Raw genomic sequence first — 14552 nt, 5'->3', positions numbered from 1 at the left:
TGGCTACAATGTAGCTGCCATCACCAGTGTGTGAATGGGTGGATGACTGGATATGTAAAGCGCTTTGGGGTCCTTAGGACCAAGTAAAGTGCTATACAAATACAGGCTATTTACCATTAGCATGAATGGGGTCTTCAAAATATCAAAACTGGGGGAAAAAGGACAGACTGCAATGAGATTTCTGACTTTTACTGGAGGTTTCGTTCTCATTTTCCTCCCTGGAGTGTTTATTCGTTTTTTAAACCACGGTATAATCAAGTTTTTCATTTGTAATTTTACTCCAAAAAATATTAATGTTGCAGCGTTCATGTTGTAAGTAGTTCAGTAAAATGACATTTATGAATTCCCTCTGTTTATGTAATAGTAATGTGCCCTACTAAAAAGCAAAAGAACATTTTAACTAATACCCATTTAAAGGCCTGTGTGTCGATTGTGTATTCAAACATTTTTCAGTGTCTGCAGGCATCCATAGAAACAAATTGAGCTAGTAAACTATAGCTGCACCATATCTTCCAGGTAGTTCCATTTTCAGCTGCTTTCAGCTCTGATCACTTGATTTGTTGACTGAAAATCAAAGTATAATAAAATAATAATCAAAAAATAAAAGAACTTCTCTCTTTTACCTTCTCTTAAGTGATGTTTGGTGGCATTATTCCCCTTGTAAATGGTAACAGACTGAATGTAATTGTTCTCCATCTCCAAATCATTTCGTCCAAATGGCAGCTTGTTGCTGTAGCTGACTGTCGAGCAGAAATATGACCGTCGACGTTAATTGCAAAACTAACTGGTGAGTTTCAGCCTCTGTTTTGTTTATTCGGTTGCACCATTTCTGCTTGTGCTTCGACTGTGCTGGCTACATCAAACGTTTGAAAAACAGCAAAGCTTGACCTAGATCACAACCTGGTATTCACTTAGTCTTTCTTTACAAATTTTCATTTTGTTTTGGGGCCAAACTCAGACCTGCACAAGAAACTGAAATCTGTACAGCTGTGCACAAAAACTTCAGAGAGGAAGGTGCACACGAGTCACAAGCCTGACCTGCTGTAAATTTGGCCAGTGCCACTTTGAAGGTCACCATCTTGTTCACTTCTGAACTACTTTCAAGTGGGAATGCTATTTTTGGCTCTCTCATAGGAAGTGCTTCTTATGCATTCTTCCTCTTTAACTTGTCAAAATGGGAATGTTTCAGCTTTATTTTCATTTTCGGGATCTAGATGAAGGGAGGCAAATTTGGCAATCTAGTGATGCGGGTTGTGAGTGAAGATTGTGTTTGCGCAGCCAACAAACTCCTCTGTTTTCACTGCGCGCTGTGAACCAGCACACAGTGGCACTTCAAGTTTTCTCAGCTGAAACTTCTCTGGCAGACGCCTCAGGACAGTACAGTAAAAGTCCACATTAACAGTCTCACCCTGGGGAACCAACTCACGATGCACAACCCAGTGGGGGAAAAATGGGATTTGTCTGAGTGTTTTCTCACCTGAAGCGCCGCCTTAAGCCGTGGAAAGTTTGGACTCCACTGCGAATTCATATAGTATACAGTTTAAGTGATCAGAACAAGGCTTACAGAGACCAATCTGTAGTAGATGGTTTCTGCACATGGTCAAGAAGATGACCTATGAGAAAATGACATGAGCTAAATGTAAATCAAACGAGGCTTTAGATTTTCATGTACCCATTTCTAGAGTTTTTAATTCAGACCTTATTCAGTGTTTAAGCTGGACTACACAGAAGACTGGGCTGTGGTGCCTCTAAAGCACCTCTCCCTTGGTCAGCCAGAGTCTCATCTTTGAGTGGGTGACAGCACACTGAACCAGAATGTAGCGTTATTTCACCAAAAACAGCGATCGCTCGTAGCAAGGCTTGTTTTTCTTTTAAATAACTCCCTTAAGGCCAACTTTCCGCACGCACCCTCAACAGCATCCTGCCCAGTCGGGTACATTTAATCAGTCTCCACAGGCTCATCAATCATTATCTCTACATCCTTACTATCATAAAATGAAAACCTGCCCTTGCTGCCTCATTATAACAATGCTGAGTATTTCAAGGCCCTTATCGTTATCCAAGTAACATACCTAGGTGTAAACAGAGTTTTTAAAAGCTCTCTGCAGAACATCCATGCCAGCAAAAAGATTACTGCCAAAATAAATACCTTCAGCCTTTAGGTTGTAACCTGTTTGTCTAACAGTAAGGCAGCGCCAGCAGCAACTCCCATCTCACCGTGCCCTCGTCTGCACCAGATAATGCAGTTTTTAAGGGTTTTTCTCTTCTGTGAGGCAGGCTGGCTAACCATCTGAACTGTATGTTCTCACAACACCCGCATGACAAAAATACCAAAGAAATTAATTCACTTTTTTAACTAGAAACACATTGAGCACAGTTGACCAAACTCAAATGGTTTCTTCCCTTTTCTGCAGCTGCGATTTTATGTCACGCCGACCACCAGCCTTACCCAGTCACGCGCTCTCAGTCCTGAACATTTTGTCCTTTGTGTCATGCATCTGCACCGGCATCACACAAAGCAGTGTTTTTTTTCTCTCAGAGAGGCTGTAACTAACAGCGATGTCAGAGTATGGTCACCAGATTGGGGGATATTACCTGCCAGATAGGAGCCACGTGGCCACACCTGCTGCTTTATTAATCTACATTGGTGTTTTTGGGAAAAGACTGCTAGTAACAAAGTGCCTAAAGATGCAATTTCAAATTGATTCTTTGCTCAGTCGTCTGTGTTGACATAACACTGGCTCATCCCTTGAGTTAGGTGCCTTTGTAATGCTTGAGTGATTCATAGGTCAATGTTAAGTGGTTCCGCAAACAAACAAAAGCATTCCTCTGAAAGCAGTCGGGTACAAGGACTGGAATGAAAATGAGTGAAACCTTTGAAAGACCTTCAGAAAGCCTTAAGAACTATTGCTCAAGACCACTTAAAAATACAAGAAAGTCTGGCTCCTTGGAAGCAAAATACAAAGAAGTGAGGAGTCCAGCGCTGTCTGTAGGGCTGAACAATGAATCTAATTTTCATTTCAGTTACATTTCAATTCAGTTTAAGCTCGCAGTGATGAGTAAAACAAGGTGATTTAGATCAAACGACTACTGTGCCACTCTTAAAATGACTCTTTAGTAAATTTAGTATTTTTCCGAACTGAGTAATTGTGGTAAATGGTCATCTGAATATTGATCACGATAAAAGGATTTTTGCCACCATCGAGCAACCCTGCCTACCCCAAAAAAACACATTAGTTAAATGTGCTTCTTCCACTGAGACACATTTTTCCATTTAATATTGATTCGTGTCAAGCTGTATTACTACACTCTTCCACTGACAGACGCACAATCCTCAATCTTATAAACAATTTCAGTTTTCATGGGTCATTTTTCTCTGCTTGCTGTGTCATGTTTACTAATGTTTCAGGTGTTGTCCCATGCGCCGAGTGCTAAAGTGCTCATGTTTGTTAATGTTCCTTCTCGCTCGGTATAATGAGAGAAATGGCTGTCATTAAAATGAGCCTCGGGTTAAATCGCCTATTAAATTGGATGATAATACAAACGAAAGGCTCTCAAACTATGTGGGAGCCTCTGCGTGTGTTGTCTGTTAGCTCGGAGATAACAGGTTTCATGCGACGCCGAGCTGAGTTAGTCATTTGTTAACGGATCTCTTCTTCTTCCGATCAGCTGGAATGACAGGGTTGTCAATAGCTTGTTAAGAGTGATGGGTTTGATTAGAAATGTGTCCCTCCACAACTGTGAGCCCTGGGAAATATGCTAATTAAATTCTTGCATATGGGCAAACATGAATCATGAAAGACAGTCTCATTAAAGGGAGAAAGAGAAATCAATTTTGGGGCGTTGGTTTCTCCGAAGATTAGCAGGCAATGTAGGATGATTTGTCATGCCGAGGACATCTCTCATGCCATCAGTTCTTCTTCACTGGTTCAGTCACTGTCCTTACTGTCAGCGAGCTGTCGCCACATATCACTTCACCGATGCAAGTGCAGGTCATTGAAGCCATTAACCTTATTATTATGATCACAACAAACATCTTTATCATTTCTTTGTATGTATTTTATTGTCGTCACTAAGAGTTTTCCGTTGGGATTTATCGGCTGCTTTCCTTTGTGAGTAAAGGGGCATTTCGCTGACTTAGTATCGCAAGTTACCACTTGTGAGACGATATACATGAGAAAGCCAGGATATTCAGACTTTCAGTACCTAATATAAGGAAAGCACTTCCCATTATGCAACTCAATAGTTTATTTTCACTGGAAGCCTCCCACACTGTAAATGTAAACTCAGCATCACCCACAATTATTCCTTATGATAAAAAGCATAATTTAGAGCCAGAGATAAGGGTAGCAATCTAAAACCAATTCTAGTTGAGTCCTTTCCATTTAATTGTATTCTTTGTAAGCTTGGCGGGTTTATCTGACAGTCTAACTTGTGGCGTTGGAGCTTTGCACACCTGAGTCAAATGCAAGCCTTTATTAAACACTGTTTTTCTGCTGTGTTTGGGTCCAGAGCCAGTAAATTGTTCCAGACAGAATATTGATTATAAATCAGTAAAGAAATTGATGTGTATGTAGAATCCATAACAGTCCATAATAACTTATAGACATAAATGACTTTATTTGTAGTAACTGCTTTTCACAAGATAAAGCTGTCTGTGAGCTACAGTGGGTCTGTTTGACACTCTGACAGCTTCTGAAGCTCCTAATTTTTATATTTTCGACTCAACTTGTTAACATAGCAGGACAGTGATCCGAAACACACCAGCAAGTCCACCAATCCAAATTAAATACACAGACTGTACATCCGTGAAAACCCGTCCTTACACCTGACAGGCTGTTTTTTTTGTTTTGTTTTTTAAGCTGATCATTTAGCAGGTCTGCTGTGGATTACTTTGCTGTTGATGGACTAACGTATCATTAGAGCTGTTTTATATTCCAGAAAAATCAGGACGCACACTGTTACATATTTAATAGCTGACTTGTTTGTGCCAGTTTTGACTCAGGAAGAGTTAATTACATCCATATGGAGTTTACTGTCTTAGCTTTTCTTGTTTCTTCACAATCAGCTCATATCTGGACATTATTCTAAAAATAAACAACTTTAAGACCTCCCTCCTGCCTGTCTGCATACATTGGTGCCTGGCTTGTTTCTCAGTGTGTTATTCTTCATATGTTTCTAATGTGCTACAGCTGGAGATGTCGAAGCAAGACGACAGAGGAAGCGAGGAGAGCGCTAATCAAAGCAGCGTAAGTGGGGAAAAATGCTCAGTCCTCCACATAGTTTTGTCCTCATTCTCCCTTTCTTCTTCTTGTTTTCCTTCTCCTCCTCCTCCCGATTTCCCCCTCTCTCCTCTTCCAATGACATGACAGATCATCACTGCAACTGCATGTGTCATTTAATAAATCACACAGACACAAGTGGGCTAGGAAATAAAGGAGTCATAAAGTCAAAACGGCTTGCACATGTGCGTATGTCTACACACCCACACACCAAGACACACTCACAGGGTGTTATGGATGGATAAAAAAGGCCACCAGAGATCCCACACTAGAAGTGGAAATGGTACGCACCGTACTATGTAGAACAACAAACACAGACAAAATCTCTTCTGTTATGCTGCCTCTTCTCTGCCACCTGTCAGAGATCTGAAACGAGCAGCTTGATCGTTCGCCTTCCAAGTCTCTTCCCCTCTCCCTCTATTTGTTCTTTTCAAACTCGTCTCCTCTGTCCTGTCATTGTGTATGTGCGAGACACGCTTCCCTCTATTAGAAATATAGCTGCTGGCTGAATATCCTCCCTCGCCTCATTATCCCCTTCCTCATTCATTATCCCCGTTTTCATTGTCTCTCTGGATTGACATGTTGGTGGTGAAACTTTCTGGTGTGCTCGTCGCACTTATTTGTGCATGATTGTCTTTTTATTGTGTCCCATGCATCAGCCTAAATTTGAATTTGTTTACATTACGCCAGATAACTCAGTCAAACAGTGCCAGTGGCTGTCTGCAGACTGATTCATGCTAACCGTGTGTGTGTTTTGTGCACGTGTAGGAAGCCACAGCGTCGACGGTGGTGTCCTGCAGTCAGGAGAAAGAAGGTCCCACAGAGAGGAATCCACCAAGTCCTGTCCACTCCGAGAGGGAAGCTCTGCTAGTTGGTACGCTGACACTCTGGCTTTTTCCCAGCACTCTCACTGAGACATTTCTTAACCCATGAACTGCTCAGTGGCAGGCCCGGGCCCTTCTGTGTGGAGTTTGCATCCTCTCCTCACGCTTCCTCCGGGAGCTCTGGTTTCTCACCAAAACATGCTAAGTAAATTGTCTTTTCACTGTGCCCTTTACCAGGACACAAGCTTACAGCTACATTTGATCGCTGGCTCCTGGTTACATTCAAATGCCCCTTTCTCCAGAAATGTGTGTTTCTTATATGCAGAGTTTATTATTATAACACACACCTTACTCGAGCTGCCCTCAGCATTCATGGCCCTGCAGCTGCACACAAAGTGTCAGAGTGCCTTGAAGGCAGAAAGTAGGAAGATTTGGATAAAGATTCAGAAACACCAAACATGGGAAGTCTGGATGCTGCACCAACCGCTGCATTTATGGCTTATGGGGGGAAAAAAAGGATGACGACTTCCTTGCAACAAGTAAAAATCAAGGGTTGCGTTGTTTTTCATTTTTGCAAATAGTTGCCGTGACCAGCTGCTTTCGACTGCTTAAGATTGAAATGCGATAGCACAGGTTGCCTGGTGGGAGGCAACATGTCTCCAAACAGTTGCACTCTTCCTTAGACTGACTGCAGTCGCACTCAGACAGATTGGCTGAGGCTGGCAAATAATGATCAACTATGAGATTTAACTCTGGTTGCATTCTGGTTATAATCTTATTGAAAGACCAGGTTCCACAGTGGCTGTCACTGTGCAGGTAAATCACCACCCTGCAGATACTTTTTAACTCTTTGTGAAGGAATCTCTGAATTCCATTTTTTAATCTATGAGTTTGGCAACAATATTGCAAGTTTGTGTCTCGGTCTCCAACCACTGTTTTCATTAGTGTGACTGTAGCTTCAAAGCTTCCTTTCTATAGAGCGATCACCTGTTTTTGGATTTGCCTCATGGAACATTTTACAGAAACTTTTAATCAAGTTCAAGTGTTGTTTATATTTATTGGCTTGTTTCTTCAGGTGCTTGATAGTTGTGTCAGCTTTCAGACGTAATAGTTATACAATTCTTAGAAAGAAATGTGGTGTAAAATAAGAGGAATGGCAGCAGTGTCTGTTCCTTTCTGGAAGTGAAAATCACCATTTGTCATCTTTTATGGTCTCATCAATGTAATGATCATGAGCTCTGACTCTAGCACATTCTGGTAATCTACACACAGACGCAGAGAGTGGGTGCATATTGCTCCAGCAAACGTCTGCTGTCAGTTGGAGAAGGTGTTTATTGGCTGATTTTTAAGGTGAATAAGCATGGACAGCAAAACGATTGTAGTGGGCGAATTGTTGCAAATAAATCATCGTGAATTTTAACTCGGTGTGCTATCTAAATGCACCATTAGATTCTCAGTCGGTCTCTTAATCATTGTCAGTGGAGCAGCTCCAGACGAGCACGCTGTTTGTGTTCAAGTATCGATTGACCTCCTGCAGGTGACAAAAATGAAGTCTTGGCATACTGTTTTCCTCTAAAAAGACTCTAATGCTTATCATATTTTTGCTTCGGTGTTTGACCCAGCAGAAATCATGGTTGCTTTCACTTTGTTTTGTTATTGTTGTTTGTTTTTTACTTGTTTTTGCTTCTTTTTTTCAAATCAGGGTACCTCAATGCTGCATAGGTGATTTGTAAACAGAGGTGGAGGATTACCTCTCTCCTGGCCCTGTCTGTGAGCTGATAGCAGATGGTATGTTTGAGCTAGGGGAGAGTTGGGCTTTGATGAGACAACGGCATCAAAGCCACCATTAAACACTCTCTCTAATCTGGAGCCACAATGTACAAGAGGCTCTTAACAGTAGTGGGACTCTGGGAGACGCCACTCGAAGCTCAGTCAGAGGACAGGAGAAAGAGTCAGATAAAGCGGCGTTGTGAACATACTGGTGTAGTTCATCGACGTTTTATGGGTGACAGGAGGTTTGTGACATGGCTCTGTGTTAACATCTTCCCACGATTTGTTTGTTCTACCTCAGGGATCATTTCAACGTTCCTGCACGTCCACCCGTTTGGAGCCAGCATCGAGTACATCTGTTCATACCTGCAGCGTTTGGACACCAAGGTAACAGACTCGCACGAATCAAAACTTCTTCTACTGTGGATTGTATGCACCTGTACTGGCAGCGTGTCTCTTTCCTGTATAGGACTGATGTATGGGCTTGTATGCCAAGGCCCTGCTGTGCCATCAACACAAGCTGTATTGCTTTTAGAGCCCTTTGACAATACAAATATTTGTTTTCTCCCCAAGAGATAGGTGAGAGGAAGGATAACATGTGTCTGTCCAAACAGATTTACACAGCGCTGTGTTTTAGCCCCCTTTGGTATTTAGCAACATTTCTTTTGTCTTTGACTTGAACTGGGATAAACCGAGAGCTTGCTGTTTTAACATATGTTTTTTTTTCATTAGCCATGTAAACGCTTCCCTGTAAGTTCAAATGTGTACATTTTGATGTCGTAAGACACCTGGGTCATGTGAGTGGCTTCCTATATACGCTGGGTCATTTAAAGGTTTGGTGGTGTTTTCCAGCAGTGCCAACATGTGCACACCAACACATCTAACAACTAACTTCCACACTGCTCATTCTTCTTTGCCTTCTAAATGCGTACAGCTTGGTATTTATTATTATTATAATGTTTTGTTAAATATAGAAAAATGTTGTGAGCTAACTGTGGGTTTTGGAAAGGTCTCTTGGAAAAGAGACACTCCACTTTTACTGAGACAAATACATAACCAGTCACAGCAAACGTCAGACTGGGGACTGTGAAGGCCACTTGAGTACAATGAACTCATTGACATGTTCAGGACACCAATGCATGAGTTCGTTGAGCTTAGTTTGTTTGAGCTTTGTGAGATCAGAAAAATGACTGGATATGCTTTAAGTTGCTGCCGTGCAATTGGCTGATTTAATATTTGCCTTAAAAAGCAGTTGAAGGAGTGTACCTAATAATGTGGTGAAAATGGTTTTAAAGCAAGTTTAACTTTGACAATTTCACTTTTCTGTATGTGGACTTCAAACATGTCTTCTCATATCTGACTTTTCCTGATGCGGGAACGTATTAAAAGTAGATCCTTCTTCATGTCACTTGAAGCCAGACACCGCCCAATCCTCACACATCCTCAGCTTCCACTCTGTCCGCTGAGGCTATTCCATCCCCATCTTTCCGACGAGGCGTTTTAGACACATTATCGCTCTTCACTGCCACTTATATGAGGCTTTCAAGATGCCAACTTTCAGTGTCACCTCCAAAAAAGCAACACTAAGATTAATGGCCACTTCTCCTCTCCGCCCCAACAAGAAGACCTTCAGGGTGAAAAAATGGCAGCCTATCCCTTTATATTCCCAGCGCTGAGCAAACATTAAACCCTTTTCTGACAACTTATCATTTAGTAGAATTAATTGGCAAAAATGCGGATGTCTCAAGCGCATCGACGTGGCTGCCCCGAGAAATGCGTGTTCTCTGTAGCAACTCTTTAAATATGCTCATCACCAGCCTGACTCATTCTCACACATGCAAAGAGTGTGACGGACTTCTCTGATGCCTTTTGGGGATTTTTTTGTCTTGAGTGTGTTTTAATGTGAGCGGACGCCCACGCTTGTCTGTCTGTGTGCGTCTGAGTTTGCCTGTACATCTGTTGTTCCCACACAGACTCTTCGCTACACACATTAAGCAGCCCACAGAGTTTTGTCAATATCACTGGCTGGACTCACCAACAACGAGTCCAATCCTCTCTCCTTATCTGGTCGCTCCACACACACAATCACGCACGGCTTCATTGTGTGTAATGACACTCTAGTCCTATCTCCACGATGGCTCTTAATGCGTCCTGACATGAGTGCAGCTCTTAAACAATCTACTTATTAATTCAAGTCACTGTGGGATGTTTACAGCAGCTTGGACAGTGAATCTTGGCAGCGTCACCTCAGGATTTAGGCTGACTGATCCTCAGCCCACCCATGTGACTGAACGTGTAGAGGAGGTGTAAGAGAATAAAGCCTGAATGTTATGAACAACTCACTGGGTGACCCAACAAGGGCTGGTGAGCATTTTTCTCCCAAAGTGGTTTCCTGCCTTAAAAGATGTTTCCACTGAAAACAAAGTGAATTGAAAAGCATGAGTACACTTTCTCACTAATGGGTATGACTAAAATGTTTGCAAAGTTATAATTAGGGGCTAAGTATATTTTTCATCTGTGCCGAGTTTGATGTGCAAATATAACTGAAAATTAGCTCAAAGACGACTGACAAGCCTGAAGGTTTGAGCGCTACATTAAGGGGATCCAGAGATTCTGTTAAGCCGTAGAAAGCATGGTTTGGGGTTAACTCGCCCCCTTTTGCAGTCTGCAGACTACACAAAATCAGCCCGATAATCACCAGATCCAGATGAAATTGGGTGTTGGTTGATGTCTGGAACAAAGATGGCCATCACGCATGAAAATTGATCACATTATCTTGCATAATATGTCGTAATGAGTACCGACACTGCATCTGGGACTTCTCGCGGCTCTCCTGACAAAAAGCCTAGAACATTAGAAACTTCTTCAGCGCACTTCTGTGAGATTAAGCAATATGAGCACACAGCTGTTCAGTTTCTTCTACATTAGAAGACAGAGTCCAAAGGCCGCGCACATGTAAAGAAAGACGGTCCCTATAAATGGGGAGCAATGCAGTCTGTCTCACACTCACGGGAAGGTCAAGATTTTATTATTCTAGCATGCGTAATTTGACGTGCTGCCCATCGTAACAGATGAAAATAGCTGCTCTGAATGATTTATCCTTCATCCTATAATGAAACTTTTCCATTAGGGTCGAAACATTTCTAGGATGACAATGTCTCCATCCGCAGGATACCATGAGTCACTGAATAGTTTGAGTAGGAAAGGGATATGAATCACATGCTACGCTGTGCAACCACCAGATTTAAGCCCAGGTGATTAAGAAAGATTCTGTGGCCAGCGTCTCCCACATTATAACTAAAATACCAGGAGAGCCTTGAGTACATTTTGGAAGCTTGCAGAATCAGTACCAGGATTGATTAAAGATGTTCTTACGGCATATGGACGCCCGTCAACTTACCAGCTTGCAATTTGGTACAAATCTGTAAAATAGTAAGTTAGAATGATTGCAATTAAAACTACTAAAGTATTGCAAAAGGTTTGGTAGTTAGAAGGGGTTTAAAAAACCCTTTTTGTTGGTTAATAAGTCAAGCATTGAGTTCTTCAGCTAATGAGTCTGTACGGCAGTGACAGGAGACGGCAAAGCTGCGTTTGAGTTGCACAAAGGTTCCCACTCCCGCAAAGTTTTCAAAGGTAGCAAAAATCTTAAACTCCTCTAAGTCAGTGAAGGACGGTAAAGACGCGGCTAATGTGATAGATTATCTCCACCAGCACGACTCTGGACTAGCTGTAGTTTCTTAATGTTTTTCCTGTAAAACCTGAAAAAAAGCACATCACTATAATTAAGTCTGGAGGAGATAAAGGCCTGAATGACCTTCCTCAGGTCTGCTAACAAGAGCAATGAACCGATCATAGTCACGTGTCCCAGCTGATTCAAACACAGTTGCTTACTTCAGTGCCATGAGCAGACTTTGACAGTTTTAAATTAAAACATTTTTTAAATGATTTTAAATCAAAAAATAAATCAAGGGGTTTTAATTTTAGTGATAAGCTGTCCATCAAGACATGATATAATTAATAGTTCCACTGCTTAACTCCAACATCTGGCTTCTAATAACTGTGTAAGTGTTTTATCTCATGTGAGGAAAGTCAAAACAGAATTCTGGGAGCCGAGTGAAGTCACAAGAGGTTAGTGGGACAGCAGATGGATGTGACCTGTGGTCTGATGCTGGTTCTCCAGAGGTTTCACTACTTTCAAGTGTGATTTGTGCAAGATCTGTTTCAGGAATACCTTCTTTTTTTTAAATTAATGTGATTGTGTGGTGCACAGGTGCAGATGGATATGTCTTAGACAATGTGGGCTTATAATCTGTACCTGTGTTTGCAGATCAACCCCACTGAGGTGGAGTCTCTTCTCTCTCGGCTGCCCTGCACCTTCAGACAGGAGCTAACTGGTGTCGGAGCCAGTCTAGAGAAACGCTGGAACTTCTGCGGCTTTCAGGGCATCAAGAGCACGTAGAGACGGCCGGTGGCACTTGTGGAGGAGAAAACAGGCGGACAAGGCAACACTGAGATACTGTAGACATGTGAAAGAAACCATGTAAAGTCCACAGCTATCAAAGACCGGACTGTACGAGGACACAGCAGATTGAGCACAGATCAGAGAGGAAAGTTAACAGCATTCCAGGGACTCTGTGTGGGTGGCAGAGACGTGCAAATGCTGCATTTCTATGGCTACAGTAGTGTTGACACCAAGCCCTGGTGATGCAGTCTTCATGAGCTTGAACTCAGTTTCTCGATGTCGGCTAAATATTTTTAGACGCGATGACTCCCCGCGAGTCGCAGAACAGCACCAATTCCTACAGTCACTGGATTATTCTGTAGTTTTTTGCCCACAGGGGCAGGGCATTGTGCGGTGTCAGTGTGGGCCCGGTCTACAGGGCTACACTGGGAGGTAATCAGGGTACGCCTGAACACTTCAATCCTCCAAACCCTTTGGCCTCCCTCTCTTCTCTTTTTTGCTGTTCCTGGTTTGTAACATAGATCAAAAAATAGATATATTTCTTCATTTTCTGTAAAGGCGGTTAACAGTTGCATAGAATCATTTGTTGTAATACACTGTAAATGCTTGGATGATATTTTTGATTATAAAAAAGATGTTTGAGTATACATAAATGAGTCTGTTTATTTTTTATATATATGTTTTATATGTGTCAATGAAGGTTAGCAGGGTTAGGGTTGTACATATTTCAAGTATTATTTTGAGTCAAGGAGTATAATAAGGAATTACCAATTCTCTATGCCATTACAGATATGTAGAAAAGCATAAAAATGTGTTTTTAAATACCTAAACCTTTCTGATTTCTCACTGTTTACTCACAGATCTCAAGACAGGATCAGTTTAGGTTGCAGATTAGGAACTTCTACATGCAAAGTATGATATGAAACGATTCCTGAACATGTTATATTGAGAGTGTATCTTAATCTTACCGTGTTTAATCCACATGGAAAGGTTAGATCACAAGCCCGCTGTGTCAGCTTGTCCAAAAAGAGCCTCACAAACTCGGGTGATGAGTGATCCGGCTTCTGGTTCTAGTGCTGATACGTTTTGACACTGTTGAAAATATCAGAAAAATGTGGATACACAGAATTGATGTAAATTTGGGCAACTGTGAGGAAGAGCCACACCTACCATAGTGAAAGTGTACCCCTTTTTTTTTGCATGTTTAATACTTTCTCCCCGTTTATCCTGAGGGATTTGAATCAAATATTTTTTCCTCAGCTGTCTTAAAACTTTCAGAAGATTTCCAGGTTGCTAATAGGAGGATATCATATACTTGGGGAAGGGTCATCCCATATAAAGATTTTAATTCAGCAAAATAAGTTCTGTTCTCAAACTAGAAGGTTTTTGAAAAAACATTTCAGGACCTGTTAATAGTGTGGGCACATGACACTCCTTAAACAGAGCCGTTTTTTTTCTTCATTTAAAAAACCAGGACTCTAATAGAAAGTAATTTTAACGCAGATGAAATCACAGCTAGAAGATGAATGTCAAAATGTGATGATGTGCCCTCTAAAAGTTTGCTCCAAAAAAAAGCACTTTTCATGTTATTCTCCAGGGTATTATCAGAAAATTGGAGGGAAAAATCCATTTCCTAATAGCCCACGTCATGGACATTAAAATTGGTGCAGTGTGGAACATCTCACAAAAAAAAAGATTTTGTCTTTAAATTGTGACGCTGGAGTGGGTGTAAAATTGAGCTGGTTGCAGATTTGAACAGAGCTGAAGCGTGTCTTTCAGTCCTGGAAATTGCACACACTTATGAAGGTATAAGAGCTCGGAAATCCTGGAAAAATACAGTGAATTAAAAAGCACCTCTGTTTAGTTCAGGGGTATAAAACTTGCAGTTTCATAGAATAAAGGTAAAAATTTGCATGGCTTCATTAAAAATGCTAAAGCTACAAATAAAAAGTTGACAGCAAGCTAAATTTATTTATAAAGCACATTTAAAACAGTGTTCACTGACCAAGTGCTTAACAAAGTATGTAATACACACAAGCATTAATTAGGAGGCTTTCAGGGCAAAAACAGAGTTAGAGATGTCTTTTGTCTTCCTCCCCTCACCCTCAACCGGTCGTGGCCGCCCCTCCCCGAGCCTGGTTCTGCTGGAGGCTTCATCCTGTTAAAGGGGAGTTTTTCCTTTTGTGCTTGCTTGTAGGGGGTCGTCTGTGTTAT

The 14552-nt window shown here is 41.6% G+C and overlaps 1 protein-coding gene across 9 annotated transcripts in view; it reads left to right on the top strand.

Annotated features, from left to right (window-relative positions):
* The window catches only part of enox2 (ecto-NOX disulfide-thiol exchanger 2), a 193652-nt gene extending 180650 nt beyond the window's left edge, over positions 1 to 13002 (top strand). For 7 of the 9 annotated variants that reach the window (XM_014412632.3, XM_024805279.2, XM_076875768.1 and 4 more), the window contains 4 exons: positions 5193 to 5249; positions 6051 to 6156; positions 8178 to 8263; positions 12204 to 13001. In XM_014412632.3, the coding sequence (XP_014268118.3) occupies positions 5193 to 5249; positions 6051 to 6156; positions 8178 to 8263; positions 12204 to 12335 (381 nt within the window). In that variant the 3' untranslated portion in view covers positions 12336 to 13001. Of the gene's footprint in view, positions 1 to 5192; positions 5250 to 6050; positions 6157 to 8177; positions 8264 to 12203 lie in introns of all 9 variants that reach the window. The other 2 variants (XM_024805282.2, XM_024805276.2) reach the window with 2 other exon arrangements.
* Positions 13003 to 14552: the final 1550 nt, after the last annotated feature.

This window comes from Maylandia zebra, linkage group LG2, assembly GCF_041146795.1.
Source record: "Maylandia zebra isolate NMK-2024a linkage group LG2, Mzebra_GT3a, whole genome shotgun sequence".
Taxonomy (NCBI): domain Eukaryota; kingdom Metazoa; phylum Chordata; class Actinopteri; order Cichliformes; family Cichlidae; genus Maylandia; species Maylandia zebra.
The sequence above is the reverse complement of the archived record's forward strand: the minus strand, read 5'-3'. Positions and strand labels throughout refer to the sequence as shown.